At 45.7% G+C, this 26,296-nt stretch overlaps 1 protein-coding gene across 6 annotated transcripts in view; it reads right to left on the bottom strand.

The window, feature by feature from the left end:
* Window positions 1-26,296, bottom strand: part of LOC112267659 (interleukin-1 receptor accessory protein-like 1) — an 810,683-nt gene that overhangs the window by 262,542 nt on the left and 521,845 nt on the right. For 2 of the 6 annotated variants that reach the window (XM_042323752.1, XM_042323753.1), the window contains exon 1: window positions 15,487-15,868. The exons of 2 other annotated variants lie outside the window; for them this stretch is intronic. In XM_042323752.1, coding sequence (XP_042179686.1) covers window positions 15,487-15,812 — 326 coding nt within the window. In that variant the 5' untranslated portion in view covers window positions 15,813-15,868. Of the gene's footprint in view, window positions 1-15,486; window positions 15,871-26,296 lie in introns of those variants that run through there. 2 more of the 6 variants (XM_042323756.1, XM_042323755.1) reach the window with 2 other exon arrangements.

Raw genomic sequence — 26,296 nt, 5'->3', positions numbered from 1 at the left:
AAATGACTATGGAGAGAGACACATGTTGATCTTCTATGCCAGGGATCATCAACTAGATTCAGCCGTGGGACGACCTCTTCTTGAGTGGATGGTCAGGGGGCCAGAACATAATTACATATCATTTGTAGACTGCAAATAGACCGCAAGAAGCACAAACAGATATAATACTAAAACATAATCATTCCAAACCTTGCTTACATTTGAATATGAAAACAACTCTCTGTAATGCGTTGGAATAATTTGGAATACATTTCCAAAATTACAATCACTTGGAGCTGATTTGCTGGTGTTTTGCAGTCATTAAATGTCTCTCCCCCAAACACACAAACACACGCACACACACACACACACACACACACACACACACACACACACACACACACACACACACACACACACACACACACACACACACACACACACACACACACACACACACACACACACACACACACACAGCCCTGTTTTTTTTTCTCCATGCAGGATCTGTTATCCATGTAGGGGAGAGAGGATAAGAGGGAACTCTGCTGCATCATATGAATTTTATGACTGGTTATACAGCACCTGAATGAACTACTTTAGTCACCACACATTCTTTATGTGACTGGTTATACAGCACCTGAATGATCTACTTTAGTCACCACACATTCATTATGTGACTGGTTATACAGCACCTGAATTAACTACTTTAGTCACCAGACATTCATTATGTGACTGGTTATACAGCACCTGAATGATCTACTTTAGTTACCACGCCTTAATTATGTGACTGGTTATACAGCACCTCAATGATCTACTTTAGTCACCAGACATTCATTATGTGACTGGTTATACAGCACCTGAATTAACTACTTTAGTCACCACACCTTCAGTATGTGACTGGTTATACAGCACCTCAATGATCTACTTTAGTCACCACACATTCATTATGTGACTGGTTATACAGCACCTGAATGATCTACTTTAGTCACCACACCTTCATTATGTGACTGGTTATACAGCACCTGAATTAACTACTTTAGTCACCACACCTTCAGTATGTGACTGGTTATACAGCACCTGAATTAACTACTTTAGTCACCACACCTTCAGTATGTGACTGGTTATACAGCACCTGAATTAACTACTTTAGTCACCACACCTTCAGTATGTGACTGGTTATACAGCACCTGAATTAACTACTTTAGTCACAACACAATCATTATGTGACTGGTTATACAGCACCTGAATTAACTACTTTAGTCACCACACCTTCAGTATGTGACTGGTTTTACAGCACCTGACTGGTTTTACAGCACCTGAATTAACTACTTTAGTCACAACACAATCAGTATGTGACTGGTTTTACAGCACCTGAATTAACTACTTTAGTTATGTGACTGGTTATACAGCACCTGGTTATACAGCACCTGAATTAACTACTTTAGTCACAACACAATCATTATGTGACTGGTTATACAGCACCTGAATTAACTACTTTAGTCACCACACCTTCAGTATGTGACTGGTTTTACAGCACCTGAATTAACTACTTTAGTCACAACACAATCATTATGTGACTGGTTATACAGCACCTCAATGATCTACTTTAGTCACCACACCTTCATTATGTGACTGGTTATACAGCACCTGAATTAACTACTTTAGTCACCACACCTTCAGTATGTGACTGGTTATACAGCACCTGAATTAACTACTTTAGTCACAACACCTTAATTTTCTTTATCTGCACATCTTATGTAAAGTTCTTGTTTTTTTCATTCCAGGTTCTTGTTTTTCATTCCAGGTGTGATGGCGAAGTCCAATCTCATCCATCTGACTGAGAGCTTTTGGCAGTGCCGTGTCTGTCCTATCTCTAGCTGTGCTGTTACCTTTAACATGCAGTGGTCTGTCTTGCTCTATTACACAGTCTCTAATCCCTCAGTGAATGGTGCCTTGAGGGAAATCATTTAACCCAACCCTGTATTTTCAACTAGATTCCATAACTTTATGAAACAATTTGTCTCTTTCATTTTACCGTGACCTTATTCATTTGTCCTCCCAAAGCCTACGGGCAAAATGTATGGCCACTCAGAAATACCATGCATACAAAAAACCTATACACTGAGTAGGCCTATATCCGTCTGGTACAGACATATTTCAATGAGAGAGTAAAATGGTCAAAGTTCCAAGTTCCAAACCACTTTGATTCTTTCTCTTTTTTCCAAACGTCTGAATAACCTGTTCATGTTATGCTTCTCCTCCCTTGAGTGACAGCTGTAGTATAGGGGTTGTCTCGCTCAGAGTTGTAGCGTTTGTGAATAGGGGGCTGCGATGGAGGGATGGGAAGAGGGTGAGGATGGGGGAGGGAGGCAGTGTCAATTGGATTCTGCTGAGGAAGAAAGTGCATTCTGACATTTTGTCTGTCAGATAAAAACCCCATCTGATATGACGAGAGAAGGTCAGTGTCTCTACTATCAGATACCGCTGGTCCAAGTCTAGTTTGATGCCTGTCTCTCAGCCTGCCTACTTGGCTTGGGAGGCATAGTGCAGATAATAATAATAATAATAGATTTATTTTATATGGCCGCTTTCATTTCAAACAGAATCTAAAAGTCGCAACAACAACAAAAAAAGGATATCAGAGAGCAGATTCCCTTCAAACTCAACTCTGGACCAAGAAGCCTGTTCCACTGCAGTTTTTCATTCTTCCTCTCTAATCAGGGATTGATTTAGACATGGGACAACAGGTGAGGCAAATGAATTATCAGGTAGAACAGAAAACCAGCAGGCTCCGGACCTCGTAGGGTCAGAGTTGAACACTTCTACTGTAGCCTACTGGTGATTCCAGAGTCATTTTGTAATATTACAATATACTAATAATATCTACCATACACTCATGTCGAATGTTCACGGCAGTGGAGGCTGGTGGGAGGAGTCAAACATGTGGTTTTCATATGTTTCATGTGTCATGTGTTTGGGCACCCGAGTGTTAGAGACACCCTGGTTTGAATCCAGGCTGTATCACAACCGGTCGTGATTGGGAGTCCCATAGGGCGGCGCACAATTGGCCCAGTGAGGTACAGGGGCAATTTTCCATTTGAGAAATGAGTAACATGTGACCTTTCAAAAGAATTGTCCTGGGTAGCCGTGCGAGGACACACGATTGTGACAGGTGAGGATGTGGCATCACCCAGTAGCCGACCGGTAACTCCACCCATCTCCTCAGCCAATCCCAGCCTCAGATTTCCTCCCGCATGCAGCCTCTGGGATTCAGGCTTCAGGCTTAATCAAATGGAACTGAGGCAAGAGCACAGGACAAATCTCCAATCAGCGAAAGCGTGAAGAGTGTCTAACAGATTGATGCAGACCTTAACACATGCATCCGCTGGATTAAATCCTATTCCAATCACATCGAGGGTGCATCCCAAATGGTACCCTGTTACCTATATGGTGTACTACTTTTGACCAGGGCCCGTGCACTATATAGGGGATAGAGTGTTATTTGGGAAGCACCCTGAGAGAGGCCTTGGGAAACCTCACAAAAAGCACACAAGTGGCTGGCTGAAGTATTAGGACGTATATTTGTGTAATAGCTCACCGTCAATGCATCGTTACTGTCGAGTGGCAGATATTAAACAGAGGGCAAAACCTCAATATTACACAGTAATCGTTCTGTAAAATGGTCACACAATATATGCAGTGCCACAGTTGAAAGGATCACTTTGCGGTACCATGAATGTCTTTCAGACACAGTGGAATTTCGTTTTTACTTCCTAGACAAAACCTTTACACCTGTGTCATTCCAAAAAACTATAGTTCACTGCTTCCTCAAGATAAAATAAATGACTCTAATTTGCCTAACAATGTACTTCATCATCCTTTTTAATGGACCATGTATTCTCTGATGAGTTTAAATAGTAGGAAGACTCCATAATTCATAGCGAATTAATTTATAAAACATTTCTCACATCACACTCAAGGCCATAACATGAGGTGTCCCCTGTCTAGTAGGAGCAAGGTAATACTTTGAAATTGGGAATGTGTGTGCATGTGCATGTGCGTGTGTGTGTGCATGTGCGTGTGTGTGAGCATGTGTGTGTGTGTGTGTGCGTGTGTGTGAGCATGTGTGTGTGTGTGTAAGTATGTTTTCCTCACCAAAGGGCAGAGAGAGAAGGCTACCATTTGTTACTAGAAAGCATTTACCACCAAGAGGTAATTCTGTCTCCACACACTCACTCACCTCCCAGCCTCACACAGACAACAGCCAGGTGCCTGCCAGGTAGACATAACACAAACACAGTCTAGAATACATCATACACTCCACCTCACCTCCCCCTCCAGTCCCCCCTCCCTCCTTAGTCTCTGGCTCTGATTGGCTGTGACGGCGGGGCTGGATCAATGGGACAGGGCTTGACTGGTGGCAGAGTGACGGAGTGTCTCTGGACGTCCCATTTGACTGAGAGATCACCAGCTGGGCCCTGCAGCGGAATACTAATCCAGTCTCTCCTTCCTCTGGTGACAGCCAAGGCATAGTAGGACAGGACATGCCTCGACACCATTAATAACACGAAGCCCCTAATGCATGTGAACAGCCAGCTTCTTACTGCGGATTCCCCCTGAACTATTCCCTCATGTGGCACTGTGACATTTCTCTGTTTGCTCACATTATCACACCAAATCAAAAGTTATTAGTCACATGCGCCGAATACAACAGGTCTAGTAGACCTTAGAGTGAAATGCTGAATACAACAGGTCTAGTAGACCTTACAGTGAAATGCTGAATACAACAGGTCTAGTATACCTTACAGTGAAATGCTGAATACAACAGGTCTAGTAGACCTTACAGTGAAATGCTGAATACAACAGGTCTAGTAGACCTTACAGTGAAATGCTGAATACAACAGGTCTAGTAGACCTTACAGTGAAATGCCGAATACAACAGGTCTAGTAGACCTTACAGTGAAATGCTGAATACAACAGGTCTAGTAGACCTTACAGTGAAATGCCGAATACAACAGGTCTAGTAGACCTTACAGTGAAATGCTGAATACAACAGGTCTAGTAGACCTTACAGTGAAATGCCGAATACAACAGGTCTAGTAGACCTTACCGTGAAATGCCGAATACAACAGGTCTAGTAGACCTTACCGTGAAATGCTGAATACAACAGGTCTAGTAGACCTTACAGTGAAATGCCGAATACAACAGGTCTAGTAGACATTACAGTGAAATGCTGAATACAACAGGTCTAGTAGACATTACAGTGAAATGCTGAATACAACAGGTCTAGTAGACCTTACAGTGAAATGCTGAATACAACAGGTCTAGTAGACCTTACAGTGAAATGCTGAATACAACAGGTCTAGTAGACCTTACAGTGAAATGCTTACTTACCAACAGTGCAGTTAAAAAAAATACGGATAAGAATAAGAGATAAAAGTAACAAGTAATTAAAGAGCAGCAGTAAAAAATAACAATATATAAAGGGGGGTGCCGGTACAGAGTCAATGTGCGGGGGGCACAGGTTAGTTGAGGTAGTATGTACATGTAGGTAGAGTTATTAAAGTGACTATGCATAGATGACAATAGAAAGTGGCAGTGGTGTGGAGAGGGGAGGGGGGGCAATACAAATAGTCTGGGTAGCCATTTGACTAGATGTTCAGGAGTCTTATGGCTTGGGGGTAGAAGCTGTTTATAAGCCTCTTGGACCTAGACTTGGCACTCCGGTACCCCTTGCCGTGTGGTAGCAGAGAGAAAAGTATATGACTAGGGTGGCTGGAGTCTTTGACAATTTTTAGGGCCTTCCTCTGACACCACCTGGTATAGAGGTCCTGGATGGCAGGAAGCTTGGCCCCAGTGATGTACTGAGACGTTCGCACTACCCTCTGTAATGCCTTGCGGTGGAGGCCGAGTAGTTGCCATACCAGGCAGTGATGCAACCAGTCAGAATGCTCTCGATGGTGCAGCTGTAGAACCTTTGAGGATCTGAGGACCAATGCCAAATATTTTCAGTCTCCTGGGGGGTAATATGTTTTGTCGTGCCCGCTTCACGACTGTCCTGGTGTGCTCGGACCATGTTAGTGACCATGTTAGTTTGTTGGTGATGTGGACACCAAGGAGCTCTCCTGGTTAATGTGTCGCTTGATCCTCCCTGGTTAACATTTCTCCTGGTCCCCCCTGGTTAATGTGTCTACTGGTCCCCCCTGGTTAACGTGTCTCCTGGTCCCCCCTGGTTAACGTGTCTCCTGATCCTCCCTGGTTAACGTGTCCCCCTGCCTGATCCTCCCTGGTTAACGTGTCTCCTGGTCCCCCTGGTTAACGTGTCTCCTGATCCTCCCTGGTTAACCCCCTGGTTGGTTAACGTGTCTCCTGATCCCCCTGGTTAACGTGTCTCCTGATCCTGGTTAACCCCCCTGGTTAACGTGTCTCCTGATCCTCCCTGGTTAACGTGTCTCCTGGTTAACGTCCCCCCCTGGTTAACGTGTCTCCTGGTCCCCCCTCCCTGGTTAACGTGTCTCCTGGTCCCCCTGGTTAACGTGTCTCCTGGTCCCCCTGGTTAACGTGTCTCCTGGTCACCCCTTGTTAAAACTTCTTATGGCTGCAGGGGCAGTATTAAGTAGCTTGGATGAAAAGGTGCCCAGAGGTGCCCAGTGTAAACTGCCTGCTCCTCAGTTCCAGTTGCTAATATATGCAAATTAATATTAGTATTGGATCGAAAACATTCTGAAGTTTCTACAACTGTTTGAATGATGTCTGTGAGTATAACAGAACTCTTATGGCAGGCAAAAACCTGAGAAGAAATCCAAACAGGAAGTGGGAAATCTGAGGTTGGTCGATTTTCAACTCAGCCCCTATTGAATACGCAGTGGGATATTGGTTATGTTGCATTTCCTAAGGCTTCCACTAGATGTCAACTGTCTTTAGAAACTTGTTTGAGGATTCTACTGTGAAGGGGGAGAGAATGAGAGAAGATTGAGTCAGAGGTCTGCGAGCAGTCATGCGCTGGTCATGCGCATTTCACATGAGAGGTAGCTCACACTCCTTTGCTTTTCTGAAGACAAAGGAATTTTCTGGTTGGAATATTATTGAAGTTTTATGTTGAAAACATCCTAAAGATTGATTCCATAGATCGTTTGACATGTTTCTACGGACAGTAACGGAACTTTTTGACATTTCGTCTGCAACTAGTGAACGCGCCTCATGACTTTGGATTTTTTTTTAACCAAACGCGCTAACAAAAGTAGCTATTTGGTGGGAGTGCATTCTAATGAAGATCATCAAAGGTAAGTGAATATTTATAATGTTATTTCTGACTTCTGTTGACTCCAACATGGCGGATATATCTATTTGTTTTCTGAGCGCCGTTCTCAGATTATTGCATGGTTTGCTTTTTCTGTAAAGCTTTTTTGAAATCTGACACAGCGGTTGCATTAAGGAGAAGTTTATCTAAATTTCCATGTCTAACACTTGTATTTTCATCAACATTTATAATGAGTATTTCTGTAAAAAGATGAGGTTCTCTGCAATATCACCGGATGTTTTTGGAACTAGTGAACATAACGCGCCAATGTATACTGAGATTTTTTTTATATAAATATGCACTTTTTTGAACAAAACATCCATGTATTGTGTAACATGAAGTCCTATGAGTGTCATCTGATGAAGATCATCAAAGGTTAGTGTTTCATTTTATCTCTATTTGTGCTTTTTGTTACTCCTCTGGAAGTGGCTGGAAAAATGGCTGAATTTTTCTGTGTCTTGGCGGTGACCTAACATAATCGTTTGTGGTGCTTTCGCTGTAAAGCCTACTTGAAATCGGACACTTTGGTGGGATTAACAACAAGATTACCTTTAAATGGTATGAAATACATGTATATTTAAGGAATTTTAATTATGAGATTTCTGTTGTTTGAATTGGCACTCTGCACTTTCACTGGCTGTTGTCATATCAATCCCGTTAACAGGATTGCAGCCCTAAGAAGTTTAACGTGTCTCCTGGTCCCCCCTGGTTAATGTGTCTCCTGATCCTCACTGGTTAACGTGTCTCCTGGTCCTCCCCCTGGTTAACGTGTCTCCTGATCCTCACTGGTTAACGTTGCTCCTGGTCCTCCCTGGTTAACGTGTGCTGCCTGCCTGGCTGCATGGTCTTTCCCCTATCATATGGCTGAATTAGAGCTGATTTCACATACATATTGAAGACACATTACGTCCCTGTCAATGGTAGGCTCTGAGCACAGCACAGCCACCTGGAGGGCCCGGTTTCCTTTTACATTGGTGCCCTCTGACTTCTCTTAGTGCAGCCGAGCATATGCATCATGGGCTGGAGCTCAGAGCAACACACACACACACGTATACACACACACACACACACACACACACACACACACACACACACACACACACACACACACACACACACACACACACACACACACACACACACACACACACTAGAATACACAGTTTAACATCATATAGAGCAGCAAAACAGTGGAAGAGAGGGAAGATGTACTATTAGAGAGATCGAGAGGAGAGAGACGGAGAGAGATTGAGAGGGGGAGAGAGATGGAGATAGAGACTGCGGGGGAGAGAGGTGAGGGTTGAAGGGTTGTGGGGTCACCCAGGGGAATAGAGATGAGGGTTGAAAGGCTGTGGGGTCACTGAGGTGGAGAGAGATAAGGGTTGAAAGGTTGTGGGGACACTGAGGGGAGGGAAATAAGGTTTGAAAGGTTGTGGGGACATTGAGGGGAGGGAAATAAGGTTTGAAAGGTTGTGGGGACATTGAGGGGGAGGGAAATAAGGGTTGAAAGGTTGTGGGGACATTGAGGGGGAGGGAAATAAGGTTTGAAAGGTTGTGGGGACATTGAGGGGGAGAGAGATATGGGTTGAAAGGTTGTGGGGACATTGAGGGGGAGAGAGATATGGGTTGAAAGGTTGTGGGGACATTGAGGGGGAGAGAGATATGGGTTGAAAGGTTGTGGGGACATTGAGGGGGAGGGAAATAAGGGTTGAAAGGTTGTGGTGTCATTGGGTCGCTACATGTGTGTTCTGAAGGACAACATGCATATATCTGCCTCATTATTAGTGTTCTATCATACACTCTCCACTGACATCTGGTGAAAAGGCTAGATGTCTACTGTACATACATGACTGACAGGCTTCATCCGCTTGACATAATAATACATACAGCGTTTCTAATAATCAAAGTAACAGCGTTTGCCCTGAAATGAAAAGATGAAAATGTTGGTGAAGAAAACCACCCAGAGGGTAAGAGAGAAATGAAAGGCTGTAGCAACACAGATTAAAGTGTGATAGTGACTTTTGGAAGTAAGACTCATTCTGCTGGCGTGGTTTATAAGATACAGCAATGACTCCGTCCATCCATGCTCTGCTCAAAGAACCTGATCCTAATCTCTTTCTCTCTACAGCCACAACGTTCCTCTTTTGTCTCCCTCACTGTGCCCACTGCCTAATCCAAATTCAATATGTTAACATATGCGAGCGCCTTGCTACATAGGAAAATGCAAAGCTGAGTCCAAAGGAGCGCATCCTGGGATTCTGCTGCAGTGTTGTGATGATTGGGCCCCAAAAAAGAGGAATTATAAGTCATATCTCCATAATGACAGTGTACGCTATTGTTCATTCCATTTCCATATTTTACTACGTGTGTCAACACAGCAACAATATCTACCACAATATTGTACAGCAGGGGGTAACTTGATGAGAAATGATGAGGGGTTTAAAAGTGTGTATAATGTGTCTGGGATTGGTGTCATTTGGGGACAGTGATATGTTGAATATGTTGATACGTTGAATAGATAAACATTGAAAGGAACATCTCTCAGAATCAAAGGGTGATTTTAAGTCTAAGCCAAATTACAGGTTGATTCTATATACAGCAGTTCTATACATTTAAGAACATTTCCATTGAAGTATTGAACCTGAAACAGAGGAAGTTGAGTAGAGCATTGTATAGGCCCCTACAGACATGGGATTTCTCTCTCTTTAAGGTACAGTAGGTTTTCCCAGCTCTAACTGGCAGACACTTTGCTCTCCACTAAAAACGACCTACAATGAAGCGAACTAATGAGCCATTCAAGAAAAGGCGTCCTTAACCGAAGAGGTTAATAAGTTATTACTATATAATTATTAATACACAATACTGTAACACGTTTTCTCTTTTCACTACCACAGGCTGCACAGCCAGACAGCAGCAATGCAACGTGACAAGGAAGTGTAACGTTTATTGACTTGGAAAGCAAGAGAAAAAGAAAAGGCTTGTTCACAATTGCAAACCTTCTTTTTCTGTTTACTGTTCATTGTATGACTAAAATAAGCAAACTTCCGACAGATACAAAAATGTCAGAGATATTCCGATGTTAATGTCTAGTGTTAATAATATGTTTCAGAAGTCAATCTGTTGATCAGAAAAGCATGGAGCGTGGCAGTATGTTGGCATGTAGCGTACTTGTAACAGATTTGGACTAAATGAATCCTCCAGATTAATTTTAGGGAGATAACATGTTTCCTTATGCCCAACCAAATCTGAACCAAATCTGCCTCATCACAGGGAGGGCAGTGTGAAGATACGTCTCACAGAAACACACATGCCATGTTTGAGAGCCAAGGATTTCTACCTGGGAAACATAATGTCGCTGTCGGTTGAAAACCTTGTAACACCATTTTATGCAAATGTTCAGATTATAATTGTTTTATTACATCTTTTGAAACCAGTAACTCCCCTCAATGTCCTCTGGATCAAATTAAGGTCCGACATCTGTAGAGCTGTGATACGCAATTTAGTGCTATTAAATGAAAGTGATATTTGATAGTTGGCACGGCTGGCAAGGAAGCATGAGAGGCAGCCCCCCCAAAACAATTAATTTGGAGGGGGGGGTCACACGGGGAGTGTGGCAGTCAGGATTCAGACCTGAGCCAACTCCCCGTGCTTACTGTAAGGAGCCAAGGATGGAACCAGAGCCAGTCAGGGTGGAATTGGAGGTGAGTGAAGGGGGCAAAGCAGAGACAGTGAAGGAGTTAATGGGGAGATTGGAGGAGAGAGTTATGAGGGAGTTGCTGTGTTGGTGCATGAGGCACAACATCCGCCCGACGGAGCGTGTCCGGGATTTGATGTCACCTGAGTCAGCTCTCCATACTCAGCCTGAGGTGTGTGCTAGCCGTCTGGTGAAGACTGTGCCTCCTGTGCGCCTCCCCAGCACTGTACGTCCTGTGCCAGCTTGGCGCTACAGATCTCCAATACGTGCTCTGAGCCCGGTGTGCTACATCCCAGCTCCCCGCATCTGCCGGGCTAGGCTGAGGATCCAGCCAGGACGGATGGTGCCAGCCCTGCTCTCCAGACCTCCAGTGCGTCTCCTCGTGCCAGGATATCCTGCGTCGGCTCTGCGCACTGTGTCTCCAGTGCGGTGTGCGCCCAGTGCGTCCTGTGCCTGCGCCCCGCACATGCCGGGCTAAAGTCACCATCCAGCCAGGACGGGTTGTGCAGCCGCTTAGTTCGAGACCTCCAGTGCACCTCCACGGCCCAGTCTATCCTGTGCCTCCTCCACGGACCAGGCCTCCAGTAGGTCTCCCAGCCTGTGCCTGTTCCCAGAACCAGATCTCCTGTGTGTCTCCCCAGCCTGGTGAGTCCTGTGCCTGTCTCTTGTCCGGCACTGCCAGCGTCTCAGCCCTGTCCGGCGCTGCCAGCGTCTCAGCCCTGTCTGGTGCTGCCAGCGTCTCAGCCCTGTCCGGCGCTGCCAGCGTCTCAGCCCTGTCCGGCGCTGCCAGAGTCTCAGCCCTGTCCGGCGCTGCCAGTGTCTCCCGCCTGTCCGGCGCTGCCAGTGTCTCCCGCCTGTCCGGCGCTGCCAGAGTCACCCGCCGCAAGGGTCCCCAGTCCCGGGTCGGCGGCGAGGGTCCCCGCTCCAGAGTCGCCACCTAAGTGGGCCAAGCCTAAGGGGTCTACGTCCCGCACCAGAGCAGCCGCTGTAAAGAAGGGTCCACCCGGACCCTCCCCTTTAGAGTCAGGTTTTGCGGCCGGAGTCCGCACCTGGGGGTACTGGGTGTGGCCAGGGTGTGACTAGGGTGGGCATTCTATGTTCTTTTTCTATATTTTGGATTTTTTTGTTGTTTGGCCGGGTGTGGTTCTCAATCAGAGGCAGCTGTCTATCGTTGTCTCTGATTGAGAACCATACTTAGGTAGCCTTTTCCCACCTGGGTTTTGTGGGTAGGTGCTTTCTGTTTTTGTGTCTGCACCAGACAGAACTGTTTGGGTTGTTCTCTTTGTTGTTTTGCTATTCAGTGTTCAGTTCAACTAATAAAAGATGAACACGTACCACGCTGCACCTTGGTCCTCACCTTCTTCCACCAACAGCCATTACAGTATGTGCAGTCTCCAGCCAATCAATAACATAAATTCTTCAATTGAACAATTCAATTAAAGCACATTGTTGGAATTAAAACCAGAAGCATCCTGTCAAAACCCTAGAGAAAAACCTCTTTCCTCTTCGGACGATTCCTACGGACCTGGAGATTAGTAAAAGTTGACGGCACACAGTGGCAAAGAACATAACAATGGGATTATTTCTTATGATTATAGCAGATTAAGTGTTGCCCCTAATTGGTGTAAACAGTTGTGACTAGCTACAAAGCAACACACTCATCCAAATCAAATCTACTGGCTGGACTATTTCGGCCTGATTACACAATAACCCCACAGTGAGTGATCGTGTTCCTCCTCAGGCATCGGCTACACAACCTAGCGCAGCACTGAATAGACTAGAGAATCATGGTAGAAGGGGGATTGGAACTGCTCTCTAACTGCCTGCCTGTGTTCACTCTCTGAGCCATGCTCGCTGGCTAACTGCCTGCCTGTGTTAACTCTCTGAGCCATGCTCGCTGGCTAACTGCCTGCCTGTGTTCCCTCTCTGAGCCATGCTCCCTGGCTAACTGCCTGCCTGTGTTAACTTTCTGAGCCATGCTCGCTGGCTAACTGCCTGCCTGTGTTAACTCTCTGAGCCATGCTCGCTGGCTAACTGCCTGCCTGTGTTCCCTCTCTGAGCCATGCTCCCTGGCTAACTGCCTGCCTGTGTTAACTCTCTGAGCCATGCTCCCTGGCTAACTGCCTGCCTGTGTTAACTCTCTGAGCCATGCTCCCTGGCTAACTGCCTGCCTGTGTTAACTCTCTGAGCCATGCTCCTGGCTAACTGCCTGCCTGTGTTAACTCTCTGAGCCATGCTCCCTGGCTAACTGCCTGCCTGTGTTAACTCTCTGAGCCATGCTCCCTGGCTAACTGCCTGCCTGTGTTCCATCTCTGAGCCATGCTCCCTGGCTAACTGCCTGCCTGTGTTAACTCTCTGAGCCATGCTCGCTGGCTAACTGCCTGCCTGTGTTAACTCTCTGAGCCATGCTCGCTGGCTAACTGCCTGCCTGTGTTGGCTTACTGCCTGCCTGTGTTACTCTCTGAGCCATGCTCCCTGGCTTACTGCCTGCCTGTGTTAACTCTCTGAGCCATGCTCGCTGGCTTACTGCCTGCCTGTGTTAACTCTCTGAGCCATGCTCGCTGGCTAACTGCCTGCCTGTGTTAACTCTCTGAGCCATGCTCGCTGGCTTACTGCCTGCCTGTGTTAACTCTCTGAGCCATGCTCGCTGGCTTACTGCCTGCCTGTGTTAACTCTCTGAGCCATGCTCGCTGGCTGACTGGCTGCCTGTGTTAACTCTCTGAGCTATGCTCGCTGGCTAACTGCCTGCCTGTGTTAACTCTCTGAGCCATGCTCGCTGGCTTACTGCCTGCCTATGTTAACTCTCTGAGCCATGCTCGCTGGCTAACTGCCTGCCTGTGTAAACTCTCTGAGCCATGCTCGCTGGCTTACTGCCTGCCTGTGTTAACTCTCTGGATAGACAATGAGCCATGCTCCCTGGCTAACTGCCTGCCTGTGTTAACTCTCTGAGCCATGCTCCCTGGCTAACTGCCTGCCTGTGTTAACTCTCTGAGCCATGCTCGCTGGCTTACTGCCTGCCTGTGTTAACTCTCTGAGCCATGCTCGCTGGCTTACTGCCTGCCTATGTTAACTCTCTGAGCCATGCTCCCTGGCTAACTGCCTGCCTGTGTTCCCTCTCTGAGCCATGCTCGCTTGCTAACTGCCTGCCTGTGTTAACTCTCTGAGCCATGCTCCCTGGCTAACTGCCTGCCTGTGTTCCCTCTCTGAGCCTGTGTTCCCTGCCTGTGTTAACTCTCTGAGCTCTGCGCTGCAAAGGGGCAGTTAGCTAGGGGAATGCAAGTGTTACCACTGCTGAAAGGCAGGGCAAATTTTCTCAGCTGAATTGAGGTTAAGAAGAAGAGAGGTCACACTGATTGTGCTAGTGGTGTGTGTGTGTGTGTGGCAGGCAGAACCAGGGCAAACACAGCATTGGGAGTTTTTTTATAGACCTCAAAGCCTTTATTAAAGGGACAGCTCAATCAAAACACAGAAACAACTTGATTTTCATGAGCTTCCACAATCTTTCCAAAGTTGTGGGGAAACCATTCATCAGGTTTTACAGTGTTTGGAGAAAGGAGTGGCTCTGAAACAATATGTTGGATAGACAATGGTTCCTCTCCCAGTTGAGCCAAGCAGTGTTTCTGAGCCTAAAATGCAGGTTGTTATGGTCTTCTAAGTCAAGACACCTGCTCTGACCTTCCCACTCACCTGGGTACAAACAATCTTTACAGGAATGAAACCCTCTCTTCTATCAATATGACCTAGGAAGCCAGAAACTTTACAACATTATGGAACTCATAAGTGATAATGTTGTCCTCCGATGGGTGTCTTTAATCGACAAGGGGAGGAGGTACATTATCTCTCCTTTTCTGTCTCTCTACCCCTCTCTTGTTTCCTCCACCACCACCTCTCAGCTGTGAATAACTGTCCATCTTCATATCTTTCCTCCCTCGCTCCAGACTCCATAGCTGCGTTAAAGAACAGGAGTTGAGAAACCTAAGAGTTATGGGTCTGCCAATGACACTTAATACCTTATTGTTCCCCGGAGAAAACAAACAAACAACTTAAGCATGTTAAGTGAGGGAGGGCCTCTAACAGTGTGGACCCAGGTCCAACTCTCTTCTGGCTGGGGATTAGAGAATTCATTAGTAATCTGCAGGGGAGGACTTTAAAGCAGCTTGATTTATGTGCATAGGTTGCAGAAACTCCTCTCCCCCACTCTTTTACCTACAACTGCTATGTAAACAACCAGGAATAGGATAGGTACAGAAAACCAGCCATTTTGGAAGGAAGATAACCAATTTCCACAATGCACTTCAACAACTATCAGATAAGATAGCAGTTATATTTAACAGCACTAAATAGCTCTAGGTTGACTAGATATAACAGAACACCTGACCTCAATACACAGGAACATAACAGAACACCTGACCTCAATACACAGGAACATAACAGAACAACTGACCTCAATACACAGGAACAGAACAGAACAACTGACCTCAATACACAGGAACATAACAGCACAACTGACCTCAATACACAGGAATAGTGTCCAACGTCTTGGAGCTCGGTGGGTCTAAACCAGATAGCGTCCTCCTCCTTGTTCATTCTGATGCCGTCGAAAGAGATAGGCTCCTCAAAGTCTCCGTGTCCTGTACTTTTATACCACATAAGGCTTAGTCCCACACTCTGGGAGTGGGTGTAGTTCGCTCTGATGTATCCATAGAATAAAGCACATTTAATGCGCACCGGTTCCCCCAAAAGCACTTTGTATTTCAAGTAGTCCACTGACCAATCCGTGCAGTCGTCCACTGAGGAGAAAGGAGAGAGGGAAAGGTAGATTAATAGGACTGTCATAAGAGCGTCATAAAAGTGTTATAATGACACGATATAAGCACATTTGTTTCCTAACACAGGAAAACAAGCTGAAATATGCTGATCATTTAAATGGTATTTGGAGCTGGGAAGTGGGATCAGAGTCAAATAAATGACTGGCCTTAGAGACTTAACTATGTGCATTGCCAGTATTGATTTGACCATCATGAATCAGGAAGTAATAATTGCCCTCACTACAATTGTTTACAGTAGCATTTTAATCTCAAAGTGGTAACACTTCCAACCTATCACCCCTCTCTAAGCTATTTCCACCACACAGGAACAGTAGAAAAGACGTAGACAGAATGGAACACATAAAAGAGGATAGAGTAGTAGCTGTGGTTGCCGGGGCCTACAGCTGTCTGCTCACTCAGCCGTGCCAGAGCACTAGCACCAGCTGTGACCTAGTCAGAGCCGGGGCAGCGAGAGCCAATGGGAGGGCAGAGTCAGGAGTACACACACGACCACTCGCACCCGGAACGAGGACGAGGAGCCAGGCGCACACGGCGGTGTCACGCCCTGGTCTAAGTATTTTGTGTTTTTCTTCATGTATTGGGTCAGGCCAGGGTGTGGCATGGGGTTTTTGTATTGTGGTGTGTTTTGTCTTGGGGTTTTGGTGTGTATGTATTGGGATTGTAGCTAGTGGGGTTATCTAGCAAAGTCTATGGCTGTCTGGAGTGGTTCTCAATCAGAGGCAGGTGTTTATCGTTGTCTCTGATTGGGAACCATATTTAGGCAGCCATATTCTTTGAGTTTGTCGTGGGTGATTGTCCTTAGTGTCGTTGTTCCTATCTCTTTATTTATTTACACAAGTATAGGCTGTTTCGGTTTTCGTTACGTTCTTTGTTTTGTAGTGTTTTGTGTTTATTCGTGTTTCACGTTGTTCATTAAACATGGATCGCAATCTACACGCTGCATTTTGGTCCGACTATCCTTCACACCTAGAAAACCGTAACAGGCGGTTGACAGACAGGGGTGTAAAGTCCAAAAACATAGCACCACCAGACCGTGGAGGCACTGTCCTCTGAGAAACTCACTACTAAAAAGTAGCACCCCTGTATTTAAACGGTATGAAGCATTTTCAGCCATATTACCCTTATTGTATAACAATATTAGACTTCCCAAAGCATAATTCATCCTCTCTCCAGACATGCACACATACTACATCCAGATGTATTAGTCTGTATTATAGACTCTTTAACATCAATCTAACATAATGATTACATACAGGCCCAGTTGGTAGAGCCATCCACTTCCATCCTAATGGAAAACTCAGGACACTCATTCACATTAAACTGCAATAGAAAACAAGAGAATATCTCAGCGTACACACTGAAGTGCCTTCAGTGTCCTCTTTCAATACCACAAATGTCAATGTTCAGGGAATAAATGAAAAATCCCTTCCTGATATTGGCCAGCTACAGGTAGAGGCTGGGGGTCACTGAAGATATCTCTATGATATCTCTGAAGATATCTCTAAGATATCTATATGATATCTCATATAGTAGTCACCGACCACCAGCCAATCATATCATATCATATCCCCATTAGGTACCTCATCAATTGGAAAATACCTGAGTTGATTCGGTTGGTTTGCATATTTATTTTGTATCGGTGGGGTGTCTGTCTGTCACTCACCCAGTTGCCTACCTCAAGGAGCACTGAAGGGACGGAACAAGAGTTCCAGGGGCCCCCAGCCATACACACACCAAAATACACATACACACATGCATGCACGCACACAGTGAAAAGGCTGTAGAGATCAGAGTTTTCATGCAGGCTTCCGGGCTATGGAGGCCTTGGCTATTGCTATTAAAATGGATATGATTCTCCCTGAGATCTCTACAGCCTTCTCGCCAGATTATAGGATGATCCATTTTCTTTTTGAAGTGTAAAGTAACATTTAATCCAGAGGCAAAAAACGATCTGCTAGCATCTCAGCCAGTGGAGGCTCCTCAGAGGGGGAAGGGGAGGACCATCCCTCCTCTGTGAATTATTATTTAATTTTTTTACATAGTGAAACATTTAAAAAGTGATCCTTTTTTAGATAAAACTATACTAAATATATTCACATGTCACCAAAGCATTGATTAAAACACACTGTTTTGCAATGAAGGTCTACAGTATCCTCAGCAACACTCTGTGATGTAGCACCATGGTGTAGCTGGAGGACAGCTAGCTTCTGTCCTCCTCTGGGTACATTGACTTCAACACAAAACCTAGGAGGCTCAAGGTTCTCACCCCTTTCCATAGACTTACACAGTAATTATGACAACTTCCGCAGGACGTCCTTCAACCTTTCAGAACTCTCACAGCATAAACACCCAATCAAATGATCAGAGAATGAATCTAGTACAGAAAGCATAAGCTACAACTAGCTAGCACTGCAGCGCATTTAAAGTGTGGTGAGTAGTTCACTCAAAGAAAGAAAAAGACAATAGTTTAACAGTTTTTAATAAATGAATTCCTTCCAAAATTAAGAACAAGAGAGAGAGAGAGAGAGCGAGTGAGCGCTAGCTATATTTCAGAGTAAATATTTGTTTCACTTTCAATTACTTAGCTGGCATCGAATGCAGCTAGATAGTTTAGCATACTCAAACACCTGGCTCAAACAGAGAGGGATGCTATGTTGGCGAGCTGACTATGTCTATCCAACACTGGAAGTCTTACAAGTCAATGTAAGCTTTTAGTTTTATAAATGTATTGCTGACGGGGCCCACCGGTGTAACTGCTAAACTGCTTGTTGCTGACTGTACAATGTACTGCATGACTGTATCGAGTTTACTAACATGTCAGTTCTAGTAGCTAAACTTAGCAAAAAAAGAAACATCCTCTTACTGTCAACTGCATTTATTTTCAGCAAACTTAACATGTGTACATATTTGTATGAACATAACAAGATTCAACAACTGAGACATAAACTGAACAAGTTCCACAGACATGTGATTAACAGAAATTGATGTGTCCATGAACAAAAGGGTGGAGGGGTCAAAATCAAAAGTAACAGTCAGTATCTGGTGTGGCCACCAGCTGCATTAAGTACTGCAGTGCATCTCCTCCTCATGTACTGCACCAGATTTGCCAGTTCTTGCTGTGAGATGTTACCCCACTCTTCCACCAAGGCACCTGCAAGTTCCCAGACTTTTCTGGGGGGAATGGCCCAGCCCTCACCCTCCGATCCAACAGGTCCCAGATGTGCTCAATTGGAATGAGATCTGGGCTTTCGCTGGCCATGGCAGAACACTGACATTTCTGTCTTGCATGAAATCATGCACAGAATGAGCAGTATGGCTTTTGGCATTGTCATGCTGGAGGGTCATGTCAGGATGAGACTGCCGGAAGGGTACCACATGAGGGAGGAGGAGGTCTTCCCTGTAACGCACAGCGTTGATTGCCTGCAATGACAACAAGCTCAGTCAGATGATACTGTGACACACCGCCCCAGACCATGACGGACCCTCCACCTCCAAATCGATCCCGCTCCAGAGTATGGACCTTGGTGTAACGCTCATTCCTTTGACGATAAACGCAAATCCGACCATCACCCCTGGTGAGACAAAAAAATCAAATCAAATCAAATCAAAATCAAATCAAATCAAATTTTATTTGTCACATACACATGGTTAGCAGATGTTAATGCGAGTGTAGCGAAATGCTTGTGCTTCTAGTTCCGACAATGCAGTAATAACGAGCAAGTAATCTAACTAACAATTCCAAAAAAAACTACTGTCATACACAGTGTAAGGGGATAAAGAATATGTACATAAGGATATATGAATGAGTGATGGTACAGAGCAGCATAGGCAAGATACAGTAGATGATATCGAGTACAGTATATACATATGAGATAAGTATGTAAACCAAGTGGCATAGTTAAAGTGGCTAGTGATACATGTATTACATAAGGATGCAGTCGATGATATAGAGTACAGTATCAACGTATGCATATGAGATGAACAATGTAGGGTAAGTAACATTATATAAGGTAGCATTGTTTAAAGTGGCTAGTGATATATTTACATCATTTCCCATCGATTCCCATGATTAAAGTGGCTGGAGTAGAGTCAGTGTCATTGACAGTGTGTTGGCAGTAGCCACTCAATGTTAGTGGTGGCTGTTTAACAGTCTGATGGCCTTGAGATAGAAGCTGTTTTTCAGTCTCTCGGTCCCAGCTTTGATGCACCTGTACTGACCTCGCCTTCTGGATGGCAGCGGGGTGAACAGGCAGTGGCTCGGGTGGTTGATGTCCTTGATGATCTTTATGGCCTTCCTGTAGCATCGGGTGGTGTAGGTGTCCTGGAGGGCAGGTAGTTTGCCCCCGGTGATGCGTTGTGCAGACCTCACTACCCTCTGGAGAGCCTTACGGTTGAGGGCGGTGCAGTTGCCATACCAGGCGGTGATACAGCCCGCCAGGATGCTCTCGATTGTGCATCTGTAGAAGTTTGTGAGTGCTTTTGGTGACAAGCCGAATTTCTTCAGCCTCCTGAGGTTGAAGAGGCGCTGCTGCGCCTTCCTCACGATGCTGTCTGTGTGAGTGGACCAATTCAGTTTGTCTGTGATGTGTATGCCGAGGAACTTAAAACTTGCTACCCTCTCCACTACTGTTCCATCGATGTGGATGGGGGTGTTCCCTCTGCTGTTTCCTGAAGTCCACAATCATCTCCTTAGTTTTGTTGACGTTGAGTGTGAGGTTATTTTCCTGACACCACACTCCGAGGGCCCTCACCTCCTCCCTGCAGGCCGTCTCGTCGTTGGTGGTAATCAAGCCTACCACTGTTGTGTCGTCCGCAAACTTGATGATTGAGTTGGAGGCGTGCATGGCCACGCAGTCGTGGGTGAACAGGGAGTACAGGAGAGGGCTCAGAACGCACCCTTGTGGGGCCCCAGTGTTGAGGATCAGCGGGGAGGAGATGTTGCTGCCTACCCTCACCACCTGGGGGCGGCCCGTCAGGAAGTCCAGTACCCAGTTGCACAGGGCGAGGTCGAGACCCAGGGTCTCGAGCTTGATGACGAGCTTGGAGGGTACTATGGTGTTGAATGCCGAGCTGTAGTCGATGAACAGCATTCTCACATAGGTATTCCTCTTGTCCAGATGGGTTAGGGCAGTGTGCAGTGTGGTTGAGATTGCATCGTCTGTGGACCTATTTGGGCGGTAAGCAAATTGGAGTGGGTCAAGGGTGTCAGGTAGGGTGGAGGTGATATGGTCCTTGTCTAGTCTCTCAAAGCACTTCATGATGACGGATGTGAGTGCTAGCTCAGTTACCTTAGCTTTCTTGGGAACAGGAACAATGGTGGCCCTCTTGAAGCATGTGGGAACAGCAGACTGGTATAGGGATTGATTGAATATGTCCGTAAACACACCGGCCAGCTGGTCTGCGCATGCTCTGAGGGCGCGGCTGGGGATGCCGTCTGGGCCTGCAGCCTTGCGAGGGTTAACACGTCTAAATGTCTTACTCACTTCGGCTGCAGTGAAGGAGAGACCGCATGTTTCCGTTGCAGGCCGTGTCAGTGGCACTGTATTGTCCTCAAAGCGGGCAAAAAAGTTATTTAGTCTGCCTGGGAGCAAGACATCCTGGTCCGTGACTGGGCTGGGTTTCTTCCTGTAGTCCGTGATTGACTGTAGACCCTGCCACATACCTCTTGTGTCTGAGCCGTTGAATTGAGATTCTACTTTGTCTCTGTACTGGCGCTTAGCTTGTTTGATAGCCTTGCGGAGGGAATAGCTGCACTGTTTGTATTCAGCCATGTTACCAGACACCTTGCCCTGATTAAAAGCAGTGGTTCGTGCCTTCAGTTTCACACGAATGCTGCCATCAATCCACGGTTTCTGGTTAGGGAATGTTTTAATCGTTGCTATGGGAACGACATCTTCAACGCACGTTCTAATGAACTCGCACACCGTATCAGCGTATTCGTCAATGTTGTTGTCTGACGCAATACGAAACATCTCCCAGTCCACGTGATAGAAGCAGTCTTGGAGTGTGGAGTCAGCTTGGTCGGACCAGCGTTGGACAGACCTCAGCGTGGGAGCTTCTTGTTTTAGTTTCTGTCTGTAGGCAGGGATCAACAAAATGGAGTCGTGGTCAGCTTTTCCGAAAGGGGGGCGGGGCAGGGCCTTATATGCGTCGCGGAAGTTAGAGTAACAATGATCCAGGGTCTTTCCACCCCTGGTTGCGCAATCGATATGCTGATAAAATTTAGGGAGTCTTGTTTTCAGATTAGCCTTGTTAAAATCCCCAGCTACAATGAATGCAGCCTCCGGATAAATCGTTTCCAGTTTGCAGAGAGTTAAATAAAGTTCGTTCAGAGCCATCGATGTGTCTGCTTGGGGGGGGATATATACGGCTGTGATTATAATCGAAGAGAATTCTCTTGGTAGATAATGCGGTCTACATTTGATTGTGAGGAATTCTAAATCAGGTGAACAGAAGGATTTGAGTTCCTGTATGTTTCTTTCATCACACCATGTCACGTTGGCCATAAGACATACGCCCCCGCCCCTCTTCTTACCAGAAAGATGTTTGTTTCTGTCGGCGCGATGCGTGGAGAAACCCGCTGGCTGCACCGCTTCGGATTGCGTCTCTCAGTTAGCCATGTTTCCGTGAAGCAGAGAACGTTACAGTCTCTGATGTCCCTCTGGAATGCTACCCTTGCTCGGATTTCATCAACCTTGTTGTCAAGAGACTGGACATTGGCAAGAAGAATGCTAGGGAGTGGTGCACGATGTGCCCGTCTCCGGAGTCTGACCAGAAGACCGCTTCGTTTCCCTCTTTTTCTGAGTCGTTTTTTTTTTTTTTTTTTTTTGGTCGCTGCATGTGATCCACTCGGTTACACTGGTTGTAAGGCAGAACACAGGATCCGCGTCGCGAAAAACATATTCTTGGTCGTACTGATGGTGAGTTGACGCTGATCTTATATTCAGTAGTTCTTGTCGGCTGTATGTAAAGAAACCTAAGATGACCTGGGGTACTAGTGTAAGAAATAACACGTAAAAAAACAAAAAACTGCATAGTTTCCTAGGAACGCGAAGCGAGGCGGCCATCTCTGTCGGCGCCGGAAGTACTCCGGCGCCGGAGCCGGCGCAACTCGTCAGTGAAGAGCACTTTTTGCCAGTCTTGTCTGGTCCAACGACAGTGGGTTTGTGCCCATAGGCGACGTTGTTGCCGGTGATGTCTGGTGAGGACCTGCTTTACAACAGGCCTACAAGCCCTCAGTCCAGCCTCTCTCAGCCTATTGCGGACAGTCTGAGCACCGATGGAGGGATTGTGCTTTCCTGGTGTAACCTGGGCAGTTGTTGTTGCCATCGTTTACCTGTCCCGCAGGTGTGGTGTTCAGATGTACCGATCCTGTGCAGGTGTTGTTACACGTGGTTTGCCACTGCGAGGACGATCAGCTGTATGTCCTGTCTCCCTGTAGTTCCTTCTTAGGTGTCTCACAGTACAGATATTGCAATTTATCGCCCTGGCCACATCTGCAGTCCTCATGCCACCTTGCAGCATGCCTAAGGCACATTCACGCAGATGAGCAGGGACCCTGGGCATCTTTCTTTTGGTGTTTTTCAGAGTCAGTAGAAAGGCCTCTTTAGTGTCCTAAGTTTTCATAACTGTGACCTTAATTGCCTACTGTCTGTAAGCATCTTAACGATCGTTCCACATGTGCATGTTCATTAATTATTTATGGTTCATTGAACAAGCATGGGAAACAGTGTTTAAACCCTTTACAATGAAGATCTGTGAAGTTATTTTGGATTTCTACAAATTATCTTTGAAAGACAGGATCCTGAAAAGGGGACGTTTCTTTTTTTGCTGAGTTCATGTTGACTATGACGTGACAATGATATAGGCTGTGTGTTGCGGTTAGAGGTTATGATATGAAGGTTTGGCTTGAAAAAGTTGTTTCGCCCTGGTCACAGACATCCGATGTGGTGTGCACTGAAGTCCTCAAGCGAAGGGAAAAGGGGAGAGGAGGAGAGTGCATAGATAGTTGCGAGAATAAATTACAGACGCAACAAACTGTTTGTATGTATCTGCTATGAAAGTGAACTGTGTTCGCGTCTCTTCTGTTGTTAAATGTTTCTAAATGGAAGCAAACGGAACGAAACGGGGATAAACATACCTGCATTTGTCCAATAGAAACTCTTGTTTGCAACTGGACTAATTATTACACCCTATATCAGCTAGATGCAGGCAAGAGTGTGCAACTCGGTATTGAATGTGTCACTGTCTGTCACCTTGATTACTAAATATGATCTCAACCTGTGCACCTACTGTACGTTGTAAACTTTCATTCATAGGCTAGGTTGTAGCAGCATCATGATGGGTACAGGGAACATTAGAGTATCACGTATTAGCGTAGTGGTTAAGAGTGTTGGGCCAGTAAATGAAAGGTCGCTGGATCCAATCCCGAGCCGACTAGGTGAAAAATCTGTCGATGTGCCCTTGAGCAAGGCACTTAACCCAAATTGCTCCTGTAAGTCACTCTGGATAAGAGCGTCTGCTAAATGATTAAACATTTAAATGTAGCCTAAACCATTACATTGAGCTGGGAGAATGGAATATGAATGACAGTTGTCCAGTATGCTGTAATAGAAATAAGGCCATGCTCATAAAAAAAAGATAATCCTCCCTCATCTTAAACACCTCTGATTTCATCTCAGTTATCCCTCCATCTTGTGCAATCCATTCCTCTCTCATCTTAAACGCCACTGATCTCAGCTCAGTTATCCCTCCATCTTGTGCAATCCATTCCTCCATCACTCACTCGCTCTCGTTTCAACTGTCTTTATCTTCCCCCCATTAAAACAGCTGGCTAGCACAGCTGCTGAGCACTCAACAGGCTTGGCTAATTGTGTCTTCATTCATGTTTTATTTACAAGAAACAACTCCGCAGCTAATTACCGGGGGGGGTTGTCCTATAATTCATCCATTCCAGAGAGAGAGAGAGTGAGAGAGAAGGTGAGAGTGAAAGTGAGAGAGAGAGAGAGATTAAATATAACTCACATTTCAATAAAGCAGACACTGGATAAGCATCAATATGGCTTTTGAAATGACCATAGACTTCACAGTGGAGTTCCACTGAAATCTACATATCTATGTGTTAGTCTGTGGAGATGCTTCTCAAGTAGAGACCCAACCTCAAGCCACTTCAGGCTGGAGAGCAGGTAGCTAGATGATAGTGATGTATCAGTAGCAGACATTAACAGGAAGGCTGTAGTCTACAGGTCGATCTGGGTATTGGGGGACCTTTCGCAGCATGACTTAAAAAAGTGCTACTTTCCTCCCCCTGTTGCCATGGGAAACCAGGGACTAACCTTGCTAATCAACGACTGACTAATTAAGCGTCGCTTGAGCACTGTGGCAATCTGTAACTAAAACAAGAAATCACAAAGACGGTTTTGCATAATTAAAAGCTAATTGCGAGAAGTCTCCTTACGAGAACAATCTCTACCAGTCTTTAATGCACTCACAGTCAGTCACACACAACTCATATTGCATTTGGATATTTTCTTCCAATTAGAGTTTTAAATTATGAATAAACAGTCATTATTGAAAGTGAGAACTTATGAATGGTCATATAGGACTAAGATATACTCTGGCTATGTGTCCACTAATGGCTATGTGTCCTGGCTATGTGTCCTGGCTATGTGTCCACTAATGGCTATGTGTCCTGGCTATGTGTCCTGGCTATGTGTCCACTAATGGCTATGTGTCCATGTGTCCACTAATGGCTATGTGTCCACTAATGGCTATGTGTCCTGGCTATGTGTCCTGGCTATGTGTCCACTAATGGCTATGTGTCCACTAATGGCTATGTGTCCTGGCTATGTGTTCACTAATGGCTATGTGTCCTGGCTATGTGTCCACTAATGGCTATGTGTCCTGGCTATGTGTCCACTAATGGCTGTGTCCTGGCTATGTGTCCTGGCTATGTGTCCACTAATGGCTATGTGTCCTGGCTATGTGTACACTAATGGCTATGTGTCCTGGCTATGTGTCCACTAATGGCTATGTGTCCTGGCTATGTGTCCACTAATGGCTATGTGTCCTGGCTATGTGTCCTGGCTATGTGTCCACTAATGGCTATGTGTCCTGGCTATGTGTCCTGGCTATGTGTCCACTAATGGCTATGTGTCCTGGCTATGTGTCCACTAATGGCTATGTGTCCACTAATGGCTATGTGTCCTGGCTATGTGTCCACTAATGGCTATGTGTCCTGGCTATGTGTCCACTAATGGCTATGTGTCCTGGCTATGTGTACACTAATGGCTATGTGTACACTAATGGCTATGTGTCCTGGCTATGTGTCCACTAATGGCTATGTGTCCACTAATGGCTATGTGTCCTGGCTATGTGTCCTGGCTATGTGTCCACTAATGGCTATGTGTCCTGGCTATGTGTCCTGGCTATGTGTCCACTAATGGCTATGTGTCCACTAATGGCAATGTGTCCACTAATGGCAATGTGTCC

The sequence above is a fragment of the Oncorhynchus tshawytscha genome, linkage group LG07 (genome assembly GCF_018296145.1).
Source record: "Oncorhynchus tshawytscha isolate Ot180627B linkage group LG07, Otsh_v2.0, whole genome shotgun sequence".
Classification (NCBI taxonomy): domain Eukaryota; kingdom Metazoa; phylum Chordata; class Actinopteri; order Salmoniformes; family Salmonidae; genus Oncorhynchus; species Oncorhynchus tshawytscha.
This window is presented reverse-complemented; position numbering and strand designations above follow the sequence as displayed.